Source organism: Delphinus delphis, chromosome 10 (genome assembly GCF_949987515.2).
Source record: "Delphinus delphis chromosome 10, mDelDel1.2, whole genome shotgun sequence".
NCBI lineage: Eukaryota > Metazoa > Chordata > Mammalia > Artiodactyla > Delphinidae > Delphinus > Delphinus delphis.
In genome coordinates, this window is record NC_082692.2 from 90,817,293 (window position 1) to 90,844,842 (window position 27,550).

General features: G+C 37.8%; 1 protein-coding gene across 1 annotated transcript in view; it reads left to right on the forward strand.

The window, feature by feature from the left end:
* Window positions 1-27,550, forward strand: part of CNTN4 (contactin 4) — a 959,269-nt gene that overhangs the window by 617,806 nt on the left and 313,913 nt on the right. The window contains exons 5-6 of the mRNA XM_060022925.1: window positions 13,044-13,170; window positions 20,018-20,193. Of these exons, the coding sequence (XP_059878908.1) occupies window positions 13,044-13,170; window positions 20,018-20,193 (303 nt within the window). The remainder of the gene's footprint in view (window positions 1-13,043; window positions 13,171-20,017; window positions 20,194-27,550) is intronic.

The following is a 27,550-nucleotide window of genomic DNA, read 5'->3' on the forward strand; positions in this document are numbered from 1 at the left end:
TTGAATATGGTCTAGCGCATAGTGGGGAATCATTAAATACTTGTTGAATGAGTGAAAGATGATAATCCAGTATCCCGTCAGTTACTTCCTGGTTAGTTGCTGTATTGCTTAAGCAAACAGGTATTTTTGTTATAGAGAAGGTCATGGTCACGCACCTCCTCTCTGGTTGCAGGTCTATGGGAAGGAATTTGAGCATCAATTGTCAGTGAAATGAAGCAGACAGGTGGATGACTTATTCAAAGCGCCCAACAATTTAATGGACATGCTTTTTACGTTTTCTTTGGAAAGCGAAGGAAACGTTTTTCCCTCTTTTGATAAGCCTGTGAATTCACGTCAATGGCATTTTTTTTTACTGCCATTTATCCCTTTACAGAAGGAGTTTTTGCTTTGTGTTTGCCCAAATCAGCATGCATGCCACTCTACCTTAAGACAGAATGACATAGAAAAGGCAGAATGGCCAGTAATTAGATGCACATTTTATGCTTGTCGTTTTGAAAGGTTATGAATCCCCTCCTTTACAAAGCTTTCTATAGAGGATACTTTAGGACAAAATATCCTTTCTGTGCATCAATATGCTGGTAATTCCCCGAAAGAACAACTTTGTAATTTGAAAGAATTAGGAACAAGTATAGCATATGATGAATGCATTTATCCTTTCTGCTCTCTATTGAAAAGAAACAGGCTTTCACTTATTTTCTCCTGAAGTTTCAAGACATAAATATTGACAAAATAGATTATCCCCTTCCCTAAGGGATGACTTGGTCATTTTTCTCCACTATATTTCTAGGTAAAAGTGGACTAATTCTACTATTATCCAAATAGTAAACTGGAGGGAACCTATGGTACTACAAAAAAATTCCACTAGTAATCAGAGAATCAGGATTCTGATTCGAGCTCCATCACTGAGTATCTGTGTGCCCACTTAACCTCTGAAAACCTTTGTTTCCTTGCCTCGAAAAAGGAGTTGGATTAAAAGTCTGAAACCATTCACATTTAATGATACCATTCTTACTCAACATATCAGAATCTCCTTTGTTGTTTGCTGGGGGGTAACATACAGAGGGCAGTTGCCACTGTATATCATAGTGCCGCTGAGTACTGGGCTCTAAGAAGAAGAAACCAGGTTCAGATCCCTGTTTTGACACCCATTATAAGGGTGGGTTATCTCCAGGCCTCTCTCTCTCCGTCAGCAAGTGAGGAGAAGCATAGGACCTGTCAGTAGGGTTGTTGTAGCCTGAGACAAGGCCTACTTAGTATTTTTATTCAGCACAGAGCCTGGCCTTATTATGATGGAGAGTTGCTATTTTCATTATTCAGCGTGTTTCTAAATAGGAGGCACACGTGTTACCTTTTGAAGAAGGGAAGGTAGAAGTTGACTTGTGATTTCCTAAGCATCTTTTTGCCAAAGCGGAACACATCTCTGCCTAAATTGAGTGGTTGCGGTTATGTTTATCCTTCTCTAGCAGGACTTGTGGATTCAGTCAGTGAGGGAGGTAAAACCTAAGTCTGATTTGGGTTTCCTTACCAACTTTCAATTAACATACCCACGTCCCACCACGAAGGCTCATGCCTGGAGCCCACTGCCTGCCATGAACTAAATCTTATTTTTTTTCTCCTCCCCAACTTCATCAGGGACACAATGACAGCCTTGTTTCCTAAGCAACGATATGCAAAATCACTAAAGTACCTACACACCAGAAAGAGAAGCATATGAAATTCAGCTTTAGTGGATCTTTCCTTTTGAAATATATTGTTAGACTTTTGCTTGAACAGGTCTCAGATTGCTCCCTTTCACGCTTCCCAGTGCATGTACGTGTGTGTGTATATATATACTGACGCATTCAGTATGTGTCAAATTGAGAACCTGAAACATTTAAGGAAAGACAGACATGGGTTACCTCAGCTGCTGAAGAGACAGGTGCAAAGGTTCATTAATATTCCTTGAAAAGCCACGGTGCATGTAACATGAAAGTACTGCCTGCAGGTGTTCTGTGTTCAGGCATCTTATTGTCAGGGAAGGCAGTGGGGAACTTGGGGTGTCATTGAGGAGATAATAACACCAGCAGTTCACCCCAGAAGGGCTTAAAGCAGATGGTCTCCAAGGAAGTGTGAAATTATGACTGAGGGCAGAAAAGACAACCTCAACCCTTTGGCTGTAGTTTTTTTCATTGAGAAGGAGGGTACTTTGGCTGTGGGAGGCTTGGAGAGAGAGCTGGGGAAACTGCAGAAGCTTGGACAAATCTGGATGATAATATTCTTAATACATGATAAGGAAAGCATCAGGGGCCAAAGCAGGTCTGGTATAATCACTGACACCTCCTATTGCACCGAAGAATTTATTCCTGTTATCATGTAGGTTGGGAGATCCTCCACTCACCCAGGGCATAAAAGAGAGGCATTTCCAGCATTTGATTTGAGAGCTACACAAATGAAAGAGCTCTCTTTCGTTGGTTACCAGCTGTAGCAGCCACCTGGTGCTTGAAACAGTCTGCTAGGGTTGCTGGTGTGCCCCCCATTTTTCTTTCTTAAATGGTGACTCATGATTGTAGAACACATGCATCTGAATAACCTGACATGCAGGATTCAGATGCATATACCTGTGCCCCACCTCCAAATCTATCTAATCAGAATTTGGGGAGAAGAATGTAGTTCTATATTAATTTTTAAGTGTCCCAGGAGTGTCTTTTTGCACCCAAAGAATATAAAGCACATTAGGAGTATTACCACTGTTTTAGGTTAATGATCTTCTGAAAAGGCCCCCATTAAAGTGTATGAATTTCAGCTGGAAGCTAAGACTTTGGGCAATGATTAACATATAGTTATATATATATATTTTTTCCAATTAGAAATAGTGTCCTGTGATGGAGAAGGGCATGGGAAAGACCTATTTTGTTGGGGCTCATACATATCCAGAAATCAGAAGAGGCGCAGTTCAAAGGAGGAGACTTCTAGGGTGCTGTTGATCATAGGACTGACCAGGTGAAGGTGGAGGCATAAAAATGAACTTTAGGTCCACAGAGAGAACATCTTTGCCTGCCAGATTGCCGACAGCCTATTTGTGTGCATTTTTACATACAAGTGCATGTAGACAATTGTCAAAAGGAAATAGAAAGAAGAGAAAGAAGACCAATAACATGAATTAAACCCATGAATAAACTGATACGTACTTTCTATGAATACAGTTTCAATTAGGGGTCATTTAGCTGCAGCGGATAAAACAACTCAAATTGGCTTAAATAAAGGCAGTCGTTTGCTCACATATCTGGGCATCTTAGGAATAAATCTTGCTTTGGACAGAACTGGCTCCAGATCTCGATATCATCAAAGCTCAGTCAGCCTCCGTCCTTCAGTTTTGTTTTAGCTTCATTCTTGTTTTTTTGGCATCATTCATTTTTTTTAGGCTGTCTATGTGGGGACCTTTGGAAGCTCCACGCTTCTTGCCACCAAGCAGTTCTAGGCTCTAAAAGGGATTTTTGCCCTAGTAGTTTCATGAAAAGCTCTGGAATAGCATTATTAGCCAAACTTACATCTTACGCATGGGAACCATAATTTAGTCAGGGAAATGGAATATTAACTGGCCAGGCCTGGGTTACCTCCTCCTGACTTGGACAGAGGATTTTAGCCTATCCAGACCACCTAGTTTGAGAAAGTGGTTCACCAAAGAAAGGGTGGAGTGCTCTTACCTTAGAGAGGAGAGATGGATTCTGAGCAGGCAAAAGCCATAGATTTTCACTATATACTCATGTCACTAGGGAGACAATAGTAAGTGAATTAGCGACCCAGATATACCAGATATTTAGACTTCTTTAGACAAAACCTATCAGTTATATACATATGTGTTTTATACTCTTATTTGTTCTCATGAGTCAGTAGTAATATATTTGAATATAAATTAAAGAGCTGTAGTGGAGCACAGAGGTTTTTAGGACAATAAACTGTGTGATAGAGTAATAGTGCATACATCTTATGTTGATACCTTTGCCAAAATCCATAGAATTATACACAACACAAAGAGTGGACCCTATTGTACACTGTGAACTTTAGTTAATAATAATGTATCAGTTGGCTCATTTGTTACAACACATGTGCCACACTAAAGCAAGATTTTTCTTTAACATCTTTATTGGAGTATAATTGCTTTACAATGGTGTGTTAGTTTCTGCTGTATAACAAAGTCAATCAGCTATGTGTATACATGTATCCCCATATCCCCTCCCTTTTGCACCTCCCTCTCAGATGTTAATAATAGGAGAAGCTGTGAGCAGGGGAGAAACGATATATGAGAACATGTACTTTCTGCTCAATTTGTTCTAAAAATGAAGTCTATTAATTAAAAATATAAAGTTAGCTCTACTTATCTGATTGTCTGTCAGTCCTTCTAGAATAAACACTCCATGAGGGCAGGGTGGTTGCCATGAGGGCAGGATGGTGTCTTCTTTGCACACTCTATGTCCTCTATATGTAACATTGGAAATGACATATAGTATATAGGCCTGTGAATGCTGATCAGAAACTGGGTCAAAATGTCTGATAATTAAGAATCCTTCTGATTTTAGAAAAGAAATATGGTGCACAAAACATGCCCAGTATTATGTAACATCCCCAGCTGAGTCTGGGTCAGCACTCCATAATCAAACACATTTATAATTCTGTAGCAAAAAAATGTGAATATTCATGCTAAGCTATATATAGCTTCATAGCTTAGGTCATTTTTTGCCTCCAGTTGAGCTGCACAGTATTTGCATTTGTTGAAAAGTCATCTTTCTTTTCATACCTGAGGCTTGACATCAAAATCACCCAATTACTTTTGTTTAATTGAAGTGTAGTTGATTTATAATGTTGTGCCCATCTCTGCTGTACAGCAGTGACTCACTTTTACATATATATACGTTCCTTTTTTTAATATTCGTTTCCATTACGGTTTATCACAGGAGACTGGATATGGTGCCCTGTGCTATACCGTAGGACCTTGTTGCTTATCCATTCTAAACGTAATAGTTTGTATCTACCAACCCCAAATTCCCAGTTGTTGTTGTTTTTTTTTAAAGGAGTAATGAGTCCATTGCCCCTGAAATGGGTCAGAGTTTGAGGTCAAGGTCAGAGTAGGATGTGTCGACACAGCTCCCCTTGCTGTTCTTTTCCACTCCTACAGACCATTCCTCCAGCAACATAGAATTTCTCTAAGCAGAGCCACTTTTATCTCCTCATGCTTTCTCACGTCCCATCATTTCTAAGCTCTGGCATTACGTACGACTAGGTCCTCATTATGTGTGACATGATGTGTGATAGCAGTGGCATCATTTTGTTAACCAGAGAACAAAGAAAGAGTAGAAGAGTTCACCTCTCGTTTGGATTTTCTTTCACTTTCTGCCTTCAAAACATATACCATCTGTCAGTAGACTTCTCTGTTGCTTGCTGTTTAAAATGCTCATTTGAGGGAGTTAAAATAAGGAAGGTGGGGGCTTCCCTGATGGTGCAGTGGTTAAGAATCCACCTGCCAATGCAGGGGACATGGGTTCGAGCCCTGGTCCAGGAAGAGTCCCACATGCTGCGGAGCACGTAAGCCTGTGTGCCACAACTACTGAGGCTGCGCTCTAGAGCCCGTGAGCCACAACTGCGGAGCCTGCACACCACAACTACTGATGCCCATGTGCCTAGAGCCCGTGCTCTGCAACAAGAGAAGCCACCACAGTGAGAAGCCCACGCATCACAACGAAGGGTAGCCCCTGCTGGCCACAACTAGAGAAAGCCCGTGTGCAGCAGTGAAGACCCAACGCAGCCAAAAAAAATAAAATAAAGATATCTTAAAAAAATAAATAAATAAGGAAGGTGGAAGCAAGAACGGATGAAAGAAATGTGTTATCCTTTAAGTAGGAATGTCTGTCTCCTCTAGTATCTGTTTTGCCTTTGCTCCATTCAACTGAACAACCAAATAGAACCAAATGGAATAATTATTCAATAAAAATGCTGTGTGTAGGCTAATTTCACACATAAGCCCTTGTGTGGGGCCTTTGAACATCCCCTGCTATTTATTTTATAAAGACGAACAACAGTAAATCGTATTTGTAATGATCGTTTGACAGCTGTCCAGTCATTTCTCCGATCAGTAGATTCAATTTTATTCAATTTTAAAGGAATTCTCACACTCTGGAAAATCACTGTTACAGTATTTCATTTGTTTCTGAATTTCCTTAGGTTATTGCCCATACGTTTTGTGAGTAATTTGGATCCACGGAGATGCTGCTGACCTTACAGATTTTTAGCCAAAACGAATTTCCATGATCATTAGAAAAGCTGGAGGAGAAGGCTCACAGCCAGCCAGATACAGTGGGCCCTGTGTGTGCCCTTCTTGGAACATTTGGTTCTCCCCTTTGGGCTTCCCCCTTGAAAAAGCGAAATGTGACCATGACGCTGGAGCACACCCAACAAACCAGCTTAGCGGGACTACCCGTTCCTTGTCCCCCGTGGCATGGCTTTGCTTTGCAATCCAATAAGGCAGCGTTGTTCTCCCTGATTACACACACAGACACACGCACACACCCGCGAACACACACACGCAGCATTTACTCTCTGGATTGGTCAAGGGCTCTGCAGGATGCAGAGTAAAAGACACAACACGGCAAAGCCTCTGTGGTTCGCGTCAGGATGCTTCTGTGCGTGCCGAATGCAACAGTCCACCTGCCCTCCAGATGTGACCCAGATAAAACTCTCATCTAAACCCATGGTCTCATGTTCTGAGCTTATATTTCAAGCCCTTGTTGTTCTGCATTAGGTCTCCTAGAGTTGGCTTCCTGAAATGAGATCGTTGCCATTTCTGCACAAGACCAGGTGTTTAATCAAACAACCTATTTGATGTTGTAGGAAAATTGACTGTATATCATAGTCCTAGATTCTTGGCTGCTATGGCAGTACTTTCTACCTGCCGTGAGGATGAAGGGCCTAAACAACCCTCAAGTGTGACACCTGGGAACTCCACAGCAATTACAAGTAGAATTGAATCTGGTATTTTTAGTTTTCTAGGATGAAATCATAGTACTGCATTTTTGTCCTTTCCCAGCAGAGTTGTGTCACTGAGTTTGCAACAGATGAAAACTATTTCCAGCGGAAGAAAAGCACATTGACCAAAGGGCTATGCTTGCAAAACACGACCTTTTACCCCATCCCACATGGTAGCTACGGAGTAATCTAGCACACAAAACTAGCACACACAGAACAAAACTCTGCGGGGTTGTTTTTCTTCATTGGTGTCCTTAATTGGTCTAGGGCTGAAAGTTATCTGTGCTCAATTCGTAATTGAAAGTACTAGTTTTCCAGCTGCAGAATGCACAGTAATGAACAGAGGTGCTGGGTTGGTCTGTGAGGAGCTCAGAAATCTGCCTTTTATCAAGTACCCCCAGGTAAGGGGGTATTGGTGCATGAGGTTACTAGACCACACTTTGAGGAATAATTATTTTGGAGATAGCTTGATTATTTTTTTTATTAAGTTATCTTCTATGAAATATTTACCCTGAATTCATCCCTGCTGTCTAATATGGCTCAGCTGCTAAATGACTTTCCTTCCCATCTCAGTTACCTTTTAGGACTGTTCACAGATCCCTGTTAAAAAAAAAAAAAAATCTATATTTAGCATCAGTGGATTTCTGTAAGCTCTACCTCCCCTCTCACTTGCTCCTTTATGCGTGTTATCTTTTGCTGACCTTTCACTTGGAATCCAGAGTTTGCTCTACTCTTATTCCCTGGGACCTGATACTCAGGCCTCTGTTTTGCTTCCCTGAGTCTACTATCACCTGAGATTCAGCCTTATTTTTCTCTGGTCAGTCTCAGAAAACTTCATGCTGGCCCTATCCATTCCAATTCCTTAGCCCAGTCTGGCTTCTGGTAGCCTAACTGAGCAGCATCCTGCTTGCCTGGGAGAGAACTTTGGGGACATGCAGAAATGGGCCAAATTAATTCAAAAAATAAAATAGTGAAATCAATGATGTCCCAAAGCTGCAGATAGATTGTGACATCTAGCTATCACTTATTTTATCTGCAGCTTTGGGACATCAGTGATTTCACTCACATCTGGTGGTCCAATGTTGTTTTATTACTGTTTTTCTTAGAGTATTATTTTATTCTTAGGTGAAAATCATTTTTCTTTCTATTACAGATGCAGTACAGTTTTAGTCTGTGATCTGGGAAAATACATTTAGGAATAAATAATCTCTTCTAATCTAAAATTCTGTGATTCTCTGCATCTCTTTCAATAATCTAAAATTTTGAAGAGTAGCCCTGGCACTACAGTTTATTTCTGGGCTGCTTGCAGGAGGATAAAGGAAGAAGGTGGCTGACAAACATTGGTTTTATCTCTCCCCAGAATAGATTCTAAAAAGAGAAGAATCAAATGGGAAAAGGAGTTTGAGAATTGCTGGTTGAGAGCAATGTTTTTCAGTAACTTTTAATATTTAAATTAAAAGTTATTTAACTTTTTATTAACTTTTACATTTAAATTAAATTTATTTAAATTAATATTTGAGCAAAAGGGGAGAAAGGTTTAGAGTACCCTGATCTTTAACCTAAATAAGTTTCTGGTCATGAAATCTCTACTCTTTTCTGAAGATCCAAACATTCCCCACTCTTCATTGAAGCATGAAAGCAGGGTTTCTTTAACATAGATTCTCTCTTCTCTTTTAAACTATCCCTGAATAAAAATTGGAGAGCTTCTGTGGGATAGAGTTTAGGGATCATGGGTGGTGGGGCTAGAGGTAACCTAGCGACCGATTGGCAGTTAGCTGTCAAAGAGGGGAGAACCCAGAAACCAGGATGTACCAGTATCGGCATTTGCACTAAATCCCCCAAGCTGGGGCTGAGATCAGTGCTCTGGAATCTATGAGATTCTATCTGGGTTTCTGACCACCTGGCTGCTTCCCCCATCCTTCTTCTTAACCATGATTTTTGAGACTTCCCGCAAGTATGAAAGATCCTTACCTTCTCCTTTCCTGAGAGATCCCTAAAAACAATGTGAGCCCATTTCCCTAACTTCTCCAAGGCAGGGGAGCACCGCCGTGACTTTTCACCCTATTGGTAATCCCAAAGTAAAAACATCAATCTGAACAGCCTGTCATTTAAATAAGATGAGATTCATTACATATAAATAAAGGGTGGGTATAGCAGGAATGTTGTGTGTATCAAGTGAGGGTAAGATTTTACTACAGGGAAGTGGACTAGTGGGTCTCCCTGAGGATGCCTCTTCTTTGTCAACGGGGTGCAGCCCTGGGGGTTCTCACAATTAGCTTCTTGAGTTCAACTATGAGTGTTCTAAGGGTTATTTTATACAGCTTTAGTCCCAGAGTTTGACAAGTCCACCCATTTTCTTTGTGTGGGTCAGTTTTATCGTTTTCTGTTCCTGGCTTCTTACCTCTCAACTATTAGTCCAAACATGTGCTAAAATTCCTTCTCTAAATGTTTTCAAACAAGAATTTGTTGGTTAAACTTTGCTTAAGAGAGAAAGTCTAAGGGTGGGTGTAAAGCCAGTGTTGGCTGGTGTTCTGCTGTTAGGAAATGGAGAGCTAGGATCAGAAGGGTCTGTGTTAGTACTTCTCAAATTTCAGTGTACAAAAGAATCCCTCAGAGAACCAGGTTAAAAGGCAGATTCAGGGACCCCAGATTTTTCTGGTGTAGTCAGTCTGGACTGGGGTTTAAAAAAATAAGCATGCCGTAATTACAATGCAGGTGGTCCACAGACCAACATTGAGGTGTATTGGCTTATTAATCCTTTCCTCTGTTGCTTTCTGAGATGCTCCTTTACCTCACAGGCTGAAAAATCACGGCCACTCCACTAGTTACATAGGACAGCTTACTGTGATAAAGGGAAGGGTGAAGTTAATCTTCTCAGCTTTGAAAATAGCACATGCAAAGTGTTTTGTGTATACCTTCAAGCCACTGGAAAGTCACTTTGTGGCTCCTACACACGGATAGAACAGACTTAGTGGTGTCATGCTCCGTGTTGCGTTTGAGAATGTCACTCTCAGGGCTGTTTAACCCAGGCACCTCAAGGTTTGGGGGAAATAAAGCAACTCTTTAACTCATTTTTCTTAAAATATTGGTAACCCTGGTCTTAAAGGTATTAAAGTTAGGATATCTGTTTTCTACACCTGGATAGCAACTTTCTAAAATCTCTCCCTCCATCTTTGTGAAACCAAATAGTTCATGCTTGAAAGGCTGTGGATTTCCTTAGATGAGAACTGAAATGCTAGTCCCTTTATGCTAATGTTAATTTCTAGGCAGTGAGCTTGGTTAACCAAGAGAAAATAAAAACTTCAGATGAAATGTGTCAATTATAGCAAATGCAAAGCATCATTATTATGAATTCTTATTACAAAATACACAGAAAAAATATCCTTTTTGTTATTTAAATATGGCATGGATACATTGAGAAATAGTACAGATGTTAATCCAAAGTCTCTCAGCTGCATCCTGGATAATCATTATTATGTTTTATTCTTATTTGGAATTACTAGTAACAGACTGTGTATTTCTGTATGAAATTCAAATCAGAGAACACCAATGAACTGAGATGGTTGATATTATATATATATATATATATATATACACACACACACACACACACACACACACACACACACACACACAATTTTGGAATTGAGACAACAATAGAAATATATTTCTCTCTTAAAGAAAAATCTACCAAACCTGCTGCTGTGTTAGTGATCTTGATGAGTAATGTTTGTCACTTAACTAAATATGCTAAAAATTCACCTAATTCTTCAAGATTGAATTGAGCTAACTGATGACCAGTATCTAAATTTGTTTTGAAAATAACTGTCATTGAAAATCTGAAACGTAAATATGCAGATTTTGAAATATCTAGCTTTAAATGACCAGTGTTTAAAAAAATACTTTTGTGTACTTTTACTCCGTGTGTTCTTTGGTAAATCCTGTTTTCTTTGTTTAACTCCTTCATTAGCCTGAGATTGTATACATGGACTGAGGAGAGAGGGTGGTGGTGGTAATATAATTCATGACATCTTTGAATGCAAATATCATGTGTATGTGCAAGTGCGTTTATGGGAAAGTTTTCATGGCTTCTTTTTCACCCTTAACCAATATAGAACCACTGAGTGAGTCCAACGCTGTTATTTTATAGATGAGAAAATTGGGGCATAGAGAGACTAGGTGATTCTCCATAGGTCATGGAGTTAGTAGCTGACGCAAGGCGTTGAATCTCAGTTTCTAGTCTTTCTGAACCCATATCCTGCTTATTCTCTCAACAAGGTCATTGGCTGTCCCCATTCCTCTAAAATTCTGTTTGATTTTCTTGTGTCCTTAATTTTTCTTCTATCCCAACCTGAACATGCAGAGTTTTTAAAGCCTGGATCAGCTCTGTGGTGCTTTGTGACCGCCTGGAGGGGTGGGATAGGGAGGGTGGGAGGGAGGGAGACGCAAGAGGGAAGAGATATGGGAACATATGTATATGTATAACTGATTCACTTCGTTATAAAGCAGAAACTGACACACCATTGTAAAGCAATTATACTCCAATAAAGATAAAAAAAAACTTAAATTACTTTACCATGTTTCACCTAGATCCCCAAATCGGCTTTCTTCTTTTTCCTCAGTCCTGATTCACCTGAATGAGTTCAGTCTCGTCCTATCACCTATCAACAGAAAGCTGGTTTTGAAGGTTTTCCAGGATAGCAGTTAAAATTCACAGCCATCAGAATTATCCATATAAGGGGAAAATGGATTGTCAGCTACAGGGTGCTACTCAGTATCACTTTACATCATAGACCCTGGCCCTCTGTCTCAGAATTTGTTAGGCAGTGCCTAAATCAGCTGACTGAATACATTAAAAAGTGAAAAAATACCTCAGTTAGAACAAATCCTTATTGACCGTCTTTGATGTATAAGCTACTGTAGTTAGTACTACAAGACATGCAAAAACGGGTAAGATAGAGTCATGCTCTCGAGCTTACAGTCCAAAGAAGGGGAAAGAAAGGCACAAATGCATTTAATAGAAAAAGACGTGTCCACAGAGAAATATGGATATAATTTATGAATCACGTGGTTAAAGGAAGACCTGAGGGTCTAGAAAAGCCTTCTAGGAAAAAAGGGACTCGATTGTAAAGAATGAAAACCACCTTCGTGGTATGGGTGGTGAGGGGCCTTTTGACCAATATTTATTATATGTTTACTATAGAAGCATATGTACTCTACACTGCTCCTTCAAATCTAGTTTGTGGACTATTCCATTCTTTGAGCTTTGTTGCTGCTCCATGACAAAGTAAGTTTTATGCATTTGGTTTCTGTTACTGAGAGAAGGAATTTAGAAACTCATACCTCTTTGAACTTGGTATAGACCAGTCTGGTTATTACTGAACTCATGTGCTTAGTCAATCCCAGCTGTGTGATACTTACACAAGTATCCATCTGTGGGTCCATAACAGGTTGAAAAAAACCAAACTGTTAATTTACCACACATAATTTGAGAATCATTAACTCTAGGTTATTCTTTATTTACCTGCATATCCAATTTAAGAAAGTTTTGTACATATTTTAGCAGTACACTGCTGCTTCTCCTTATTAATGTATTTACGAAATCATCATTGCTTGCTTCCAACTATAGTATCCCATTACAGAGCAGAGACATTCTAACTTTGTGACATTAGACAGTCTTCCAGGATGACAGCAGCACAAAAGGCACGTAGGAGGCACAAAATGTGAACAAAGTAAAAGGCCGGGCTAAAGACAGGTGGAACAATAAGAAGTGGAGGAGAGAAAAGGGAATGCCAAGCCGTTCGGTGTCTGGAAGTTGTTGGTAAAAATAAGTCATCGATATGAAATAGGAGAGTCCATATCTCCACTTCATAATTCCAAAGATTATTCTTCAATGGGAAATTTCATCCAGAGGCTGGAACGAATGTGTTGTGTATTACTCTTTTTTTTGTTAGTTTACCTCTTTTATTTTCATTTTGTTGTTATTTCCTGTCATTGTCCCTATTTGGAAGATGTTCATTTTTGGACATTTTCTCTTCTTATTCCAGATGACTACACACTGCATGGCCCAATTTTCATTCAAGAACCAAGTCATGTAATGTTCCCTTTGGACTCTGAGGAGAAAAAAGTGAAGCTCACTTGTGAAGTTAAAGGGAATCCAAAACCTCATATCAGGTTTGTTAACTTAAAAGCATGTGTTCTCACGCATATACTTTCTGTTATTAAACAACAAATGCTTACGGAGTGCTGATTACAGAAAGAGCTTTTAGATAGGCATCGTTGGATATCCTGAGATGCTCAAGAGATGCTCGTGCTCATGAAAAGTTTAGTACCCAGCTTCTGTTTCTGGCAGTACCAGGAATTAAATATCCTGATTGACTATCTCACTGAAAGCCTTAACATTACTTAACAACATATTTTTTTAAAACACCTTTTTAAAAATGCATCAATAAACTGGCAGGAAAGAAAGAAATACTTAGTAAGTGGGTTTTGAACCCAGAGCAGAAAACTGAAAGCAATTTTCACCTTGAAGAACTATGTGAACTGCAGCTTTGGATTTTGCAGTTTCACAGGGCACTGGGGTCACAAGACAAAGCCTAGACTCAACCAGAAGGAGAGTCTAACATGCGAACACCTTCCAGAATAGACCCGGGACCCAAGGGCTCCATTCTTAGGATGAATGTAATAAGAAGTAACCTTGCCTCCCAAAGGACTTAAAAGCAAAAGTAATTGCCTGTTTCAAACCTTGGTGTTAAGTGGTTTTAATAACAGATGAGACGCAGCTGAAAGGAGAATTAGTAAAGTGCAAGATATATCTGAAGAAATCATCTAAAAGCAGCAGAAATGGATAAAGAGGTGTTCCTCTTTATCCAAATATGAGAGAGAGAGACAGAGAAAAAAGAGATTAAGAGAAAACGTTTACACATATCTAATCAGAGTTCCATAAGGAAAGGAAAAAAAAAATGAGGCAGAGGCAATATTTAAAGAAAGGCTAAGAATTTCCCAAAGCTAATTAAACATTCAAAGCCACAGACTAAGTAAGCCCAGTGAATTTCAAGCAGTGCAAATAAAAGTAAAGCCCTGTCTAGAATTATCATGGAGAAACAGCAAAACACCAACCCTAAGACATGATCATAAAAGTAGGCCAAAGCTGTAATACAGCTAACCTTCAAAGAGATGACAATTAAACCAACAGCTGACTTCTCGATAGCAACAAAAAAATCAAGACAGAAGACAGAATCTTCAATATGCTGAGAGAAATTAGCTGTCAAATTTTTTTATGTCAGAAGTACTTTTTAAAAAGGAGAAGAAAGTAAATGTGTTTTCAGACAGACAGAAACTGAAGTTTGACTCCAGCAGATCCTTACTAAAGAAAATGCTGAAAGATATACTTTAAGCAGAATAAAAATGATCCCAGGTGTACTGTCTTAGATATAAGAAAGAATGATAAGTAACACAAATGGTAAAGGTTAATATTTCCACGTAAAAATCAATTGCACTAAACAATAAAAATAATAAAAACAATACTGTATTGTGAAGATTAAAAAAGAAAAGTTAAAAGTCATGACAATATTAGAAATAAATTGAGAAGATATATACTGCACAGTGGATTATCCATGTGTTTAAAAAAAATGGAATGAAGTTAGATCCCTACCTCACAGGGTACACAAAGATCAAATCCAAGTGAATAGAAGACCAACATGGGAAATTTACAAAACTTTTAAAAGGAAATAGGCATACATATTTATGACTTTGGAGGGAAGAAAAAACTTTTCAATAATGACAAATAAGCACAAATCATAGAAGAAAATATTTAACTTCACTAAAATTAAGAATTTCTGTTTAGCAGAATATACTGGGATGGGTAAAATTATAAGCTTCCAACTGGGAGAAGATATGTTTAATACATATTATTTGCAAAGGATTAATATGTAAACTATTTAAAGAATTTCCACAAATCAAAAAGTAAAAAACAAGTAACCTAATAAAAACATTTCCAAAAGACTTGATCAGATACTTCTTAGAAAAGAATATCAAATATCCATTAATCATATAAAGAGATTATCAGTGTATATTAAAATATACAAATTAAAACTAAAATGACACACTCTTTCAAACCCACCAAATTGACAGAAATTTAGAAGAGCAAATTTAACGTAATATAAATAACATACATAAATATAACCTGGCATATTCATACACGGTAACCCCATGCAACAGTAAAAATGAATGAATTATAGCTACAAAAACATGATGGGTCACAGGAACGTAACTTTGAGTAGACAAAGCAAGTCATAGAAGAATGCAAAGTTTATAATCCCGTATTTACTAAGTTCAAAGGCAGTAAGATGGAGTAGTTGTTTAAGGATACTAACATACATGATAAAATCATAAAATCAAAGGAATGAAAAAGCCAAAATTCAAGATTATAATCAACCATTGAGATAAGAGTGATTGGAAACAAAATGGAAATAGGAGACTTCAAGAGTAATAATATTCCTTTTCTTAAACACAGATCTTTATTGTCTTGGGATCCTTTATATAATTTACATACATATTATAAATATTATTTTACCTCTATTCAGATTTAATTGATGAAAACCTTGAGCTAATAACCAATATGTAGTGGTATATAAAGACCAAAAGAGTATATGGCACATGTGTCATAGTTTAGGGGAGGAAGAAATTGGAGTCACCCGGGGGGCACAGAAGTGGAATTTGAACTGAGGTAGGTATTGATAGTTTTCAAATTGGCAGAGGGCAAGGGACATCCCATACAGGATGGTAGTATTAACGTAGTGGAAATTGTTTTAGAGTTTAGTTTGTGTGCCCATTCATTCATCAAACATAGCATTATTCATCAGACCCCCCCAGTGTTTTTCAAACTGTGAATTCCAGGGTCCAAGGAGTTGACTCAGGAATTACCTGGGATGAGTTATTATAGAGTTTCTAACCAAGATTCCATCGTGGTAGGTCTACTTTGAACTAGGGTATATATTAGGATTCTGAAAAATACATCCTCTAGGAAAGATGTTTAAACCACTACATTAAAGCAGCTGCAATGTTCCATCCTAGGTTTGAGGTATTCAAAGATTAATAAACTACATATTCAAATAGTGTGCTTTGGGGGTCAGTGCCTGGAGGTGGAAGTACAGGACTATGCTGGAAGTGTGAATAAAGGATGTCCAAGTTCTAGGGCATTCTGGAGGAAAGAAAGTCTGCTTCAGGATAGAGAGGGAAGGTATCAGAGAAAGTTTCACAGGAAAGGAGATATTTAAGTGAATTTGGAGGGCTAATGACCTTTTGTCATAGGGACAAAAAAAAGAAGTACATTCCAGAAAGAAAAACAAAAAAAAAAACTCTCTAATGGACCATATAATTAGGGTGAACATGTAATTTATCATCCAAACCAGCACACTTCTGAGAGGAAAAGGCCACTGTTAATAATTATTCCAGGACAGGTGTAAACCCAGCAATGTCCTGGATAAATCAGAATACGTAGCTATTCTCCCTATAATATGTTGAATTCAAGGCTAAATCAAACATTTTTAAATGCTTTACGTAGTAAAATAAATAAATGAATAAATGCAAGAGGCAAAGGTTCCTACACACATAAATGATGAGTTAAATGGCCCCAGTTTTTAATACATCGCCAAGTATAAGTTCAGATGTTAGCCACAAATGAGAAGAAATTTTGCAGCAGAATTTGGCAGGTTGCTGCTTTGTTTTTCCCCAAACTCTGACCTTTAATTAACATTGCTTTTGTAACATTGTGTTTCTAGATATGGGGGCTTGCTTTGTTATTTAAAACAAGCAGAGGAACAGAAACCTATTATGTTTTTAAAGATTGCCAGGAAAAGCTGAGAAGAAAACTTTTAATCAAATGCACTAGCAGTTGGTTGCAGTGTACTTCACTTTCCTGTATATACTTTTGGTAGTTTCTCTGTGACGAAATAGCTGATTGGTACCTGGGAGCTAAAAGCTCCCTTTTGTAGGAGGAAAGAACAAGAGAAAGAATGGAGAGATCAGGTATTTTCAAACATCTTTCTGGCTGAACTTTTTCAGTCTTCAGGCTGACTTTGAGGGGAGGAACCCCTAAGAGAAATTCAAGGTGAGTTCTTCATGGGGATCTTCGCCATTAGGTTTTCCCTCAGATGCCCCGACTGACCTCTCTTCTTTGTGTTTATTCCCTGAATGGAGCCTTCTCTTTTCATTGTTTCCTGCCCCTCAATTTTGAAAGGATTGACCCAGACCCAGAAAAACTTAAGAAGTTTTGACTTGTGCCCACTTTCCTTGTATTAAAGTTCCGGAAGGACATGTGACAGTACTTATGGCTGTCAGCCTCCATTTCCCGATGGAAAGAATGGTCACGTACTTGGTGGAAATACTTTTGCTGTGAAGTTTGTATTCAGCTTGGTTTGCAGACAACTAATTTCAGGTCAGAAAGGTCCTGCCCCTTCTTCGGTGCCAAGCTGAAACAGGGAACAAAGAGAGAGGGTTTTGCTACAACACATGCTATAGACAGCTTCCCAGCAAGGTCTGAAAAATGGTACCTTACAGAGCTTCACAGTGTCAGTATTTGGTTGTGCACAACCTCACTCTCTGGAGAGAATGGGATTGTGATTCCCTGAATAATTCAGAAATCAGCTTACAAGACTCACCCATGTCCTGGCCCTTGGGAAAATCTCTTTGTGTCAAATGAGCATCGCCTCTATATTACCAGTTCTTAAAAGACTCCTCAAACATTGAAAATGAATTGTGAATATTTTCAAGAGTGTTTCAGTATAGAATAAGGAATTCAATGCAGTCCACATTCAGTTGGAATGAACAGTGACTGCATCGCAATAAAACTTGGTATAGTGCTGTGTAATGGAGACTCAACTGCATTTCACAACAAGCGCCTTATTTTCTAAATATTCCGTTTTCCTTTGCTATTTGTATGTAAAAGCAGGTAATAAAGTAGAGTAATGGACTTTCTGCAGAGCATTCTGGTTGAGATGACGAGTGTAGACAAACCCACAGAGGTGTTCTCATTATCCCTACGAAGACTTTTCTAAAAAGGCTCACGTGATCCCATTCCTAAATTCCGCTCTCTGCTTGCAGCTCACATTAGATTCCAATTTCCTCTTTGAGTTCTTACACTTGTCATATTAAATTGCTCGACTCTCATTTGAAGTGAGAGTTATGACAGAGATGTGACCAGCTGACTCAAAAAATTGTCTAGGGCAGGCAGTCAGCCCTGGAGATTCATGAGCATATAGACCTGCTAGGACGTAACCCAGTCGTTCTCTTTTTATTGCGTATTACTTTCTTGTCTGTGTCAGAACACAGAGAGAATTACTGTCAAGCTTAAGAACAATGTCAGTTTCTAATACCCATCTTCTTATCAAAAGACACTTAAAGAGCTATGTCCCATTTCCTGATCTGGCCCACCTTTCCCACGCCTCATGTTTCCGTATTTTCACCTTTCAAAGACATAGACGTGAACAAATGTACACTGCTGTGCTGTGGTGGGCTAGGATGCTTCTTAAATTGTGTATGCTCAAAGCTAAAATATCCAGCCAAGAAATAAAATATTTAGTGAAATACCACAAACCTTTATTGAGCACACTGAGTGTCAAGTTCTAGGTTACTAAAGGGAGACTACGAAAGTGATATAGGCAAATTATCTATGGTGAAGGCAGAATTCCCACCTAAACAAGTAAGGAGAATTCTGTAGGAGCTTGGGGGAAGCTTTGATTTATCTTGACTAGGAATACTGAGGAAGACTTCATGAGAAGAGGTGTAGTTTAAGATTGACTTTGAAGTATGAGAGACGGACGTCTTGGTGGAAAGAAAGCACTCATTCTTTAAACATGTTCCTGATGATACCCAGTATCCAAAATCTTGAAACTAACTGGCCTTCATTTTTTTCATTTCAATGCTTTTACATTATGCATACCAGCCCTAGTGCCCCCGAATGTTATAAGAGGATACACAATGAGTATGTATATACACGCACACGTTTAAAGAGTGTTTTTTTTTTTTACCGTTTGAAGGAAATAAGATCACTGTTTCTCATTCTTTACTCCCGTTATTGCTTCCAATCAATTTCCTTTATGGTCTAGTGTTGCCTTATTTTTGGCCTCCCAGTGTGAACGCTACTAGGAGACAGTTGATAATTCAGATACTCCGACTATGCTGTATCCATTACCTGATATTTTATGTAGGATTGTGGGGAAGGAAGAGAAAAAAAGATAATCATTGTTTTGTATTAGTTCAAAAGTTTGTACGTATTAAAACAACTTACTGAAATGCAGTTTGGTTAAAATAAGGTCTCTCTGGAATGTTATTGGCTGTTTAAAAAAAAAAAAAAAGGAGATCTTGTTACTAAAGCTTTTCTGTTTAAATGTGTGAGTCCCACTAAAACTAATTTATTGGGCCAGGCCCTATACTCAGATACACAGATGATCCAAGTAAACAAACAGAAAAGCAAGAAAACACTCTTTGTGTCTGTTACCTAATGGCCTGATCTACAGTTTATTGGGCTGGTTGATTGATGTTTGAGTGCTGGTAGCTAAGGAGATCTTCAAAGTGATCCCTGTTGAAGGCTAGTTTGGTTCCTAAGATAACTCTAGATCAATGGAATTCCTCTGCTTTGTAGTCAGCCATTTCAGTCATATTAAGGACCAAATCAAAGCAACTCTGCAATTTCATCAAATACTCAGCAATCTACCGGAAAATGGTGTATTCTTTCCAAAAAAAAAGGGAAGTGTCTGTAGCATTGTAAGTAGTCACAAAAACAAGTGTTAAAATTTTAATATCTTGTTTACTTTAAAAGGACGTGCTCTTTTAAAGCATGTGTATGCATCTATGTTGGCACCATTGCTGGGTAGAGCTTTTCTAATTTTTTTTTTTACCATGGTTAAAAAACAGTCACAGATGATATTTCATGCGATTCATAGTTTTTATGTATTTTAGACAACTCAGAATTATTGATTAATATTACAAGGCTTTATCTACTGGCATTTTTATACTATAGGTGGAAGTTAAATGGAACAGATGTTGACATTGGTATGGATTTCCGCTACAGTGTTGTTGAAGGCAGCTTGTTGATCAATAACCCCAATAAAACCCAAGACGCTGGAACGTACCAGTGCAGAGCAACAAACTCATTTGGAACAATTGTTAGCAGAGAAGCAAAGCTTCAGTTTGCTTGTAAGTAGCAATTATATCTTGCTGCAAATGTGACTTTGAGTTTTTGTGCCTTGTACCAATCAGCCTTTAAAACAGTTTATCTTAAAACACCAAACAGATTTTACGTTTTCATGTTGATCTTCTTTACCCTTCTTTCATATTTGCAAAATATCTTTCATTGTAGGGTAAACTGTAAATCTGAATGGGAAGATGTATTCTTCTGCTTTTATAAGGGTTGAAATAGTTTGACTATAAGATAATTTGGTTATATGATGCTCTATACACATAAATTCACATACACTCAAATTTATACACGTATAAGTTTACATGTACAACAAATTACACGCACGTACACACACACACACACACACACACACACACACACACACACACACACACACACACATTTTAAAGTGAATATGTATAAGCAAGCAGTTGAATTACCAGTAAGTTAATAGTCCATGTGACAAGCGATTTGGCCATAAAGCTCACAGTTGGAAAAGAAAAAAGCTTGGTAGTCTCTTAATCCTATAATTCTCTAATACTTTTTCTTATTTGAAGGAAAAGGAAACATTTAAAAGCAACTGCAAAAAACAAAAAGTAAAGGCAATCAAAGCTTTACCTTTTATATTTGTGGTTTAGAACATTTAAAAAGCAAATTGCAATCTTTTAGGATTATCAGCTAATGAAAGTTCATGAGCATGTGAAAGATAGTGGAATTTAGAGATCGCAAGTTGAAAATAAAATCCACAGGCAAGAGCAGTGAGTACACATTGAGTATAGACACCTTGAAGGATTGATGTTCAGCGGTATTTTTAAGGGTTTATGTATTTGCCTATGATTATGTATTTCCTTGTGTAAAATCCCAACTCATATAGCAGTGCATGAATGTCGAAGCTTTCCTAATTACAAAGTCGGTTGGCAGTAATGCTGTAGGATATTCTCATTAACAAAATCCTCTCCAGAAACTCAATATCAAATATACCTAATATTCAGTACTTAATTTCTTATTGCTGTTTGGTGGCATTTTGATGAGTTGAGAAATGAATTTTCTAAGTATTAGGTATATATGGGATACCAGGCTTATTTTCTTCGTGAATGTCTTCTGCAGTAGTCTTCCAAATAATCTAAGGTGAGCAGAAAAATAGGAGGATATGTCTGATTGAGTGCTACAGAACCAAAGTGTTTATTTCTTTTGGTTTTCACAAATGTGGTATCTATATTTTTAACAAATAGATTTTGTTGGATTCATTTTAGAAAATAATCATAGACTCTCAGAGTAGGGAAATCTCTGTATTCAGTTACTCTTGTACTTCATTGATTTTTGGATTTCACAGTGTAGGAAATTTTTTTTAAAAACGGTAACAATAACAGGAACAGAAAAGAGATTAACATAGCATTAACAACCTTTTGCTTTTCTAATTTATGACATTTAAAAAACAAATTACTAACTTTTAAGGCTCTCCTTTTGTAGAAGTCCAGGCATTTCTACTACTAAAAATATTGGAAACATAGAATCTCATATGCAGGGATAGTCATTTAAATAGAATAGTTTAGCCAAAGTAAAAGCTCTGCCACTCGTTTTGTGGTTGAGGTGCCTGAGTTTGGAATCCACCCTGCTTATTGCACTTCTTATGCCTAACATCCTGCCACCCTCAGAATCGTCAGCTGATAAGCATTCAGCTTGAAAAATTCTGAAGATAGAGAGCTCACCTTTTCATCACAGAGCATCCTGACCTGTGATTGCTGTACTTGTTCAAAAACACAAAACCAAGCACAATATCTCTTCCTTAAAATTGGGCTAAGTATCTAAATCTCTATCACCTTCACTCCCAGTGCTTACTCTATGATTCTGGTTAGGTTCAGACACGTGAAAATATGTTCATGTCCCTTGTCCCATAATTCTTTTCTTCTCCAGGTACTCAATCCACAACCATCTTCTTCACAACACAATTTTATTCAATTATCTATTAAACTGTGACCCTGTAGAAATGTCTGTACCCAACTCTATGCGTGTGCCTTGACTTTGCAGAGGACAGTGGGAACAGTAGTATCCCACGATGTGAGCTTCTCTTTTGATGAATGGGGCTGACATTGATATTTACTTTTTTTTAAAACCTCAGTCTCATATTTCAACTTTTTTCATATAAAATTAGAGGATTGATTTTTCATGAATGGCTATTAATCCAGAGCTACCCAATTGTGTTATTTTAATGCCTAAATCCAGAATTTTATATTTACTCCTATTAAATTCACCTTCTGTGTTGTGACCCTTTGTTCCATCACAGTTGAAATTGTTTTAAATCTTTTTTTTTAAAATCTGACATACCGATCCTTTTACTTCAGTGTCAGCAGAAAATGTGATAAGCGTGTGTCCATTCAAATAATTGATACAAAATGTTGACCAGGACAGGGCAGCCTGCCAGTAGAGAATGTCCAATAAAATGAGGTTAAATTGATAAATCAATATCCTTCACCTACTCGTGTTCAATTAGCTACACATTTACCCATACATACTATACTTGAACCTCAGTATCTCCTACTTGTTCTTAGAGTAATGAGAATCTTTGCCAGATGCCTTGCTGAAATCAAGATGGACAATTTCTACAACATCCGCTTGTACCTGGTCTCTGTGAATCTTGTCTAGATCTTCCTTAACCATTTATCATAAAACAGCCAGAGTAATCTTTTAAACATGTAAATGAGACCATTCTACTTTCCCGCTTTATGCCTTCTACTGCACTTAGACTAAATCTCAAATTCATTACCATGGTCTTGTTTTCATTTCTCAAAAATGACAAACTATCTTTTGCACCAGTCCTTGATACTTTCACTCCCTCTGCCTTATTTGCTTTTCTCCTGATCTTTCACACGCTCACTTCCTATGATCCTTAGTTCTCAATTTAGGTGTGACCTTCTAAGAGAAAGTTTCCATATCACCATGTCTAACCTAAGAAGCAGCTCCTTCCATTTCTTCTCCTGTCTTCTGCCTACCTTTCTGTTGCCCTCTACTTTTCTACATAACAACATCATTTTCAATCATTAGGACTCACTATGATCTGGAATGATTTTGTGTATTTCTTTTTTCTCATTATTTGACTTCTATGATAGAATCTAAGTTGTAAGAGAGGTGAGGCTATCTTGTCCATCCTTATATCTCCAGAGTCTAGAATAATTTATATGTAGGAATAAACAAATTGCTTTATTAATTGCCTATTCAGTGACACAGCAAAGAAAATATATGTATAAAGTTATTTTGGGGGAGGATGTATTTTTTTTGGTAAACCTGCACCCTTTCTATTCTAGTCATTTTCTGGAGTCTAGCATTTTGATCGTTAACATATAGTTTCTAGACCTTTCTTTTCTATCCTTTTTAAATTAAAAAAAAATTAAAAGACATTGCCTCTATTCAAAAATCATTTTTAATTGGTTAGAATAAAATGTTTTTCTTCATTGATATAAGGTGGAGCATGACAATGACATCTTTTAAATGTTACCGAGTAATTGCTTTCTCCCAAGCATTTTCATAATCATTGAGGGGAAAAGATGTTGCCTTTTGACCATACTTACTGAACTATAATACGCAAGTAAGAATATTTCTTCATTTTTAATCATATGATCTTATGGCTGAAACGGACCTTAAAGGTATCCTGGCCTGTATCTTAAAATAAAAAAAAATTAAATTGAAGATTGAAGTTACTGAATTACTTGTTATTTACATAATTAATAAGTGAGAACCAAGGAATGGCAGCTTCAGCTCCTATCCAGCACACCTTGATTTGTGCCTGTGTTAGACTCACTTTGATTTTATAAGAAAAGAAATCCCTTCATCTTTATCTAACATGTTACACCTTCAGATCTCATTTATATACCTTCTGTAACTTTATCCACACGATAATTTGATAAGGTAGACATCATTTATGATTTATTTAAAAAATATTTTTATACTGCTTTTATAGACAGAATTTGATAATCTCTTGTATTTAGCATTTAAAAAATGAATTAATTCACATAAGCAAAGAATCTAATTAATGGAGATGATGCCTCTAAGAACCCCCGCTTTTCTTAGGACAGAAAACTTTCCTTGATTAAACAGGCAGAGCATAATTGAAGTCACTCTTGATAAGGTGTGGACATTTTCATGAGCATAGAGTATTGTAATGTAATTTGGAGCACATTTTGTTTTCAGTCCCCTTGCAATATTAAGCCAGGGTCAATCACTTCTCTTTCTGTCATTTAGCCTGTTTCTAATAGTAGACTACCAATGCCCCTTCTACCATCTAGTCCTACTGTTTCACCTTGGGCTAGCAAACTTGATTGATTAATTTACCAGGGTCTACCCAGCGCCTGGCATTTAGTAAACTTGCAATAATGTTGAATAAATGAATAAGTTATAAGGATTGGATGTTAAAGTCATCAGGCCATGTGTGGGGTATGAGTTGAACCACTGCATTTAAGGACTTTCTGGCAGTCCTTTGGGAGTGCTTCAGAGGTAGATGCAAGTATTTCCATCTTGAGTTTGTGTAGAAGACAATCGCCATGCTACTTCCAGATAAGGGTATGTGTTGGGGCATCATATGTTAAAACATGCCATCAAAGTTTACTTGTATCCTGAAAACCTGGCGCAAGAGTATATATAGCTTCAATGAAGTGTTTAGGAATAGCTTTCCTTTAACCTTCCCTTCTCACAAGGGGTAAAGCAAGTTGAATGTTCTTTAACTCTTACGTACGTACCTGAATCAGAAGATAAGGCCAGGAGTAGAAGGAATTTCAGTTCATTACTTTCACTGCTTCATGGTGGGGATTTTTCCAGAGGCTGTGTCTATACAGAATGAAGTGCTACATCTCTGTCACCCTACCTACCTACTTCCCAGCCAAGCATCCCAATCCAAATCTGCTTGAGAATCACCTTACACAATTAGGCAACAAGGCAATTTTGTTCACTGACATATAGATGTGGATTTTTTTAAGTAAGTTGTAATCTACACTTACACGCTTATAAAATACCCAAGTCACTGTTCTAAAAATTTGTGAATGTGGGCTTGAGAAACTGAGATACTATATTGCCTACGTTTAGATAGAATGGAATGTTGTCCATTGCTCCATTCCACTTTATGTGTCTTATAATGTTGCTAGAACTGAGACATCTCATCAGAGCCCTGGGGATAACCATACTTCCGCCTTAGGGTGTTATGAAGATTAAATTATAAAGCATATGCAAAAGCCCAGAATAATTCCTAGCATGAGAAAATGATGAAAAAGCTGCTTCTGTATTTTCCTTCTGTCTTTTCTTCTCTTCCCCTCTTTTCCCCTCTCTTTTCTGTCTTTTTAAAATAAGAATAATAACTAACCTTTATTAAACACTTAGGTATAGGGGGTAAGGGCACAAGCCCTGGAGTTAGGTTCCCTGGGTTGGAATTCAATTTATCCTGTAACCCTGTGACCTGGGACAAGGTTCTTCTCTCTGCCTCAGTTTCTTTATCCATAAAATAGGGTTAATAACTCTACCTCCTTTATTGTGAAGATCACATAAATTAATATTGCCTAAAATTCCTAGATCGTTGTCTGGCACACATTAGGGGTTAATAACTGTTAGCTATTGTTATAATTTTTATCATGATTTGATTACTCTAGGTCGGAGATGAGGCTAAGCATTTTGGAAGCGTTATCCCATTTAATTCTCAACATAACCCAAGGAAGTATAGTCATTATTTTTCTTTCGTAGGTAAAGAATCTGCAGATTAGGGAAATGAGATAATTTTCACCAAGGGTGCAGTGGAAGGGAGAGGACCCAGCATAGGAATCTGGCTACCTGACTTTTGAGCAGATGCTCATTACATGGCATTTGACATGCATAGTTCCCTCATGACAGCTAAAACTACACTTTCCTTGTGGAATTCATGTTCAAACTATAGATTTGGGTGATTAATAAAATGTTTCTTTTGTAGACACAAACTTGGATTTTTCAGTGTGTTTACAACCTTTCATATAGTACATCCATCATTAGTTTGTTTTTAATTTTTTACTTATAGGCTTCCTGATGCTGTCATAATGTTGATTTGCTGTTAATATCTAAAACCATAATGTTGTGTACCACAATTATGCATACATTTGTGGCTCGAATTTTAATATAATTGGTTTCAGGTTCCATAATGAGAATAATTAATAACAATATTTCTGCTCTAAAAGTTAATATGCAAATTTCTAGTTTATTGCTAGTAGGTTGTAAAACATTTTGAATATTGATATTTTATGATAAATAACTGTGAGTTGGCAAACTTTCTATCCCCAAGCAGTAAATGACATGTTACTATAAGTTTTTTTACTCCTGTATTATTCCTCCCCCACCTGTGAAAAAAGATGTACTTTAAATGTAGATTGTTAAGAAGGGCTTCCAAGAGACTAATCCAATAACTCTCAGATTTTAGCCTGTCAAACTGATTGCTTCATAAACATTGTTTGGGGCCTTCTTCCTGGAAGAAGTTCAGCTGTTTTATAACAGTTCAGATCTTCAAAACAGAAGACTTAATACTACTCATCTCCTGCTGGGGATGACTATAATTCATACATAAGTACCTCCAAATTGCTTACGGTAAAATTAAATCACTTAACAAAATCAAGTCGCCTGCCTGCTGTAGGGAAACTGGCATGGTCTTGGCTGTGGGCGAGGTGGTGTTCTTTTGAAGGAAGTGATGGATATGCTGATCTCTGTTGGTACCTCGCATGAGGTGGGAAAAGAAACTAGATTGGTACACTCTATTCAAACCCTGCATGTGTACCTCCTGAGCTTGTATTATGAGGAAGGGAATAGAAGAGGAAAAGGAAGAAAAAAGAAGGATAAAGATGATAAATGAAAGGGAACCTTAGGTTCAAAAACCACCCCATATTGGCCTTCTATGACCTCTCTCTCTCTATATATATATAGAGAGAGAGAGAGAGAACTCAATAAACCAATCCATTCTGAGATTAATTTTGGTTTATCAGTTATGTGCAGTCAACAATTTTTATGGTGAAAATATCACATTGATGAACAGTAGCTGATCAGATAACATCATTGAAAAAGATCTTTCTTATGGGTACTAAAGTAAGCCTTGTCTGAGTTCTCCTTAACTTAGGTGCCCTCTGACAATTGTGATGATGGTAATAAAGATTAATATATTAAGTTTAGAATGTTTTACTGTACTCCAACTGGGGCTTTTGTCAATCTGTTTTTGTTGTTGTTGTTGTTGTTGTTGTTGTTGATTTTGCGGTACGCGGGCCTCTCACTGTTGTGGCCTCTCCCGTTGTGGAGCACAGGCTCCGGATGCGCAGGCTCAGCGGCCATGGCTCACGGGCCCAGCTGCTCCACGGCATGTGGGATCTTCCCGGACCGGGGCAC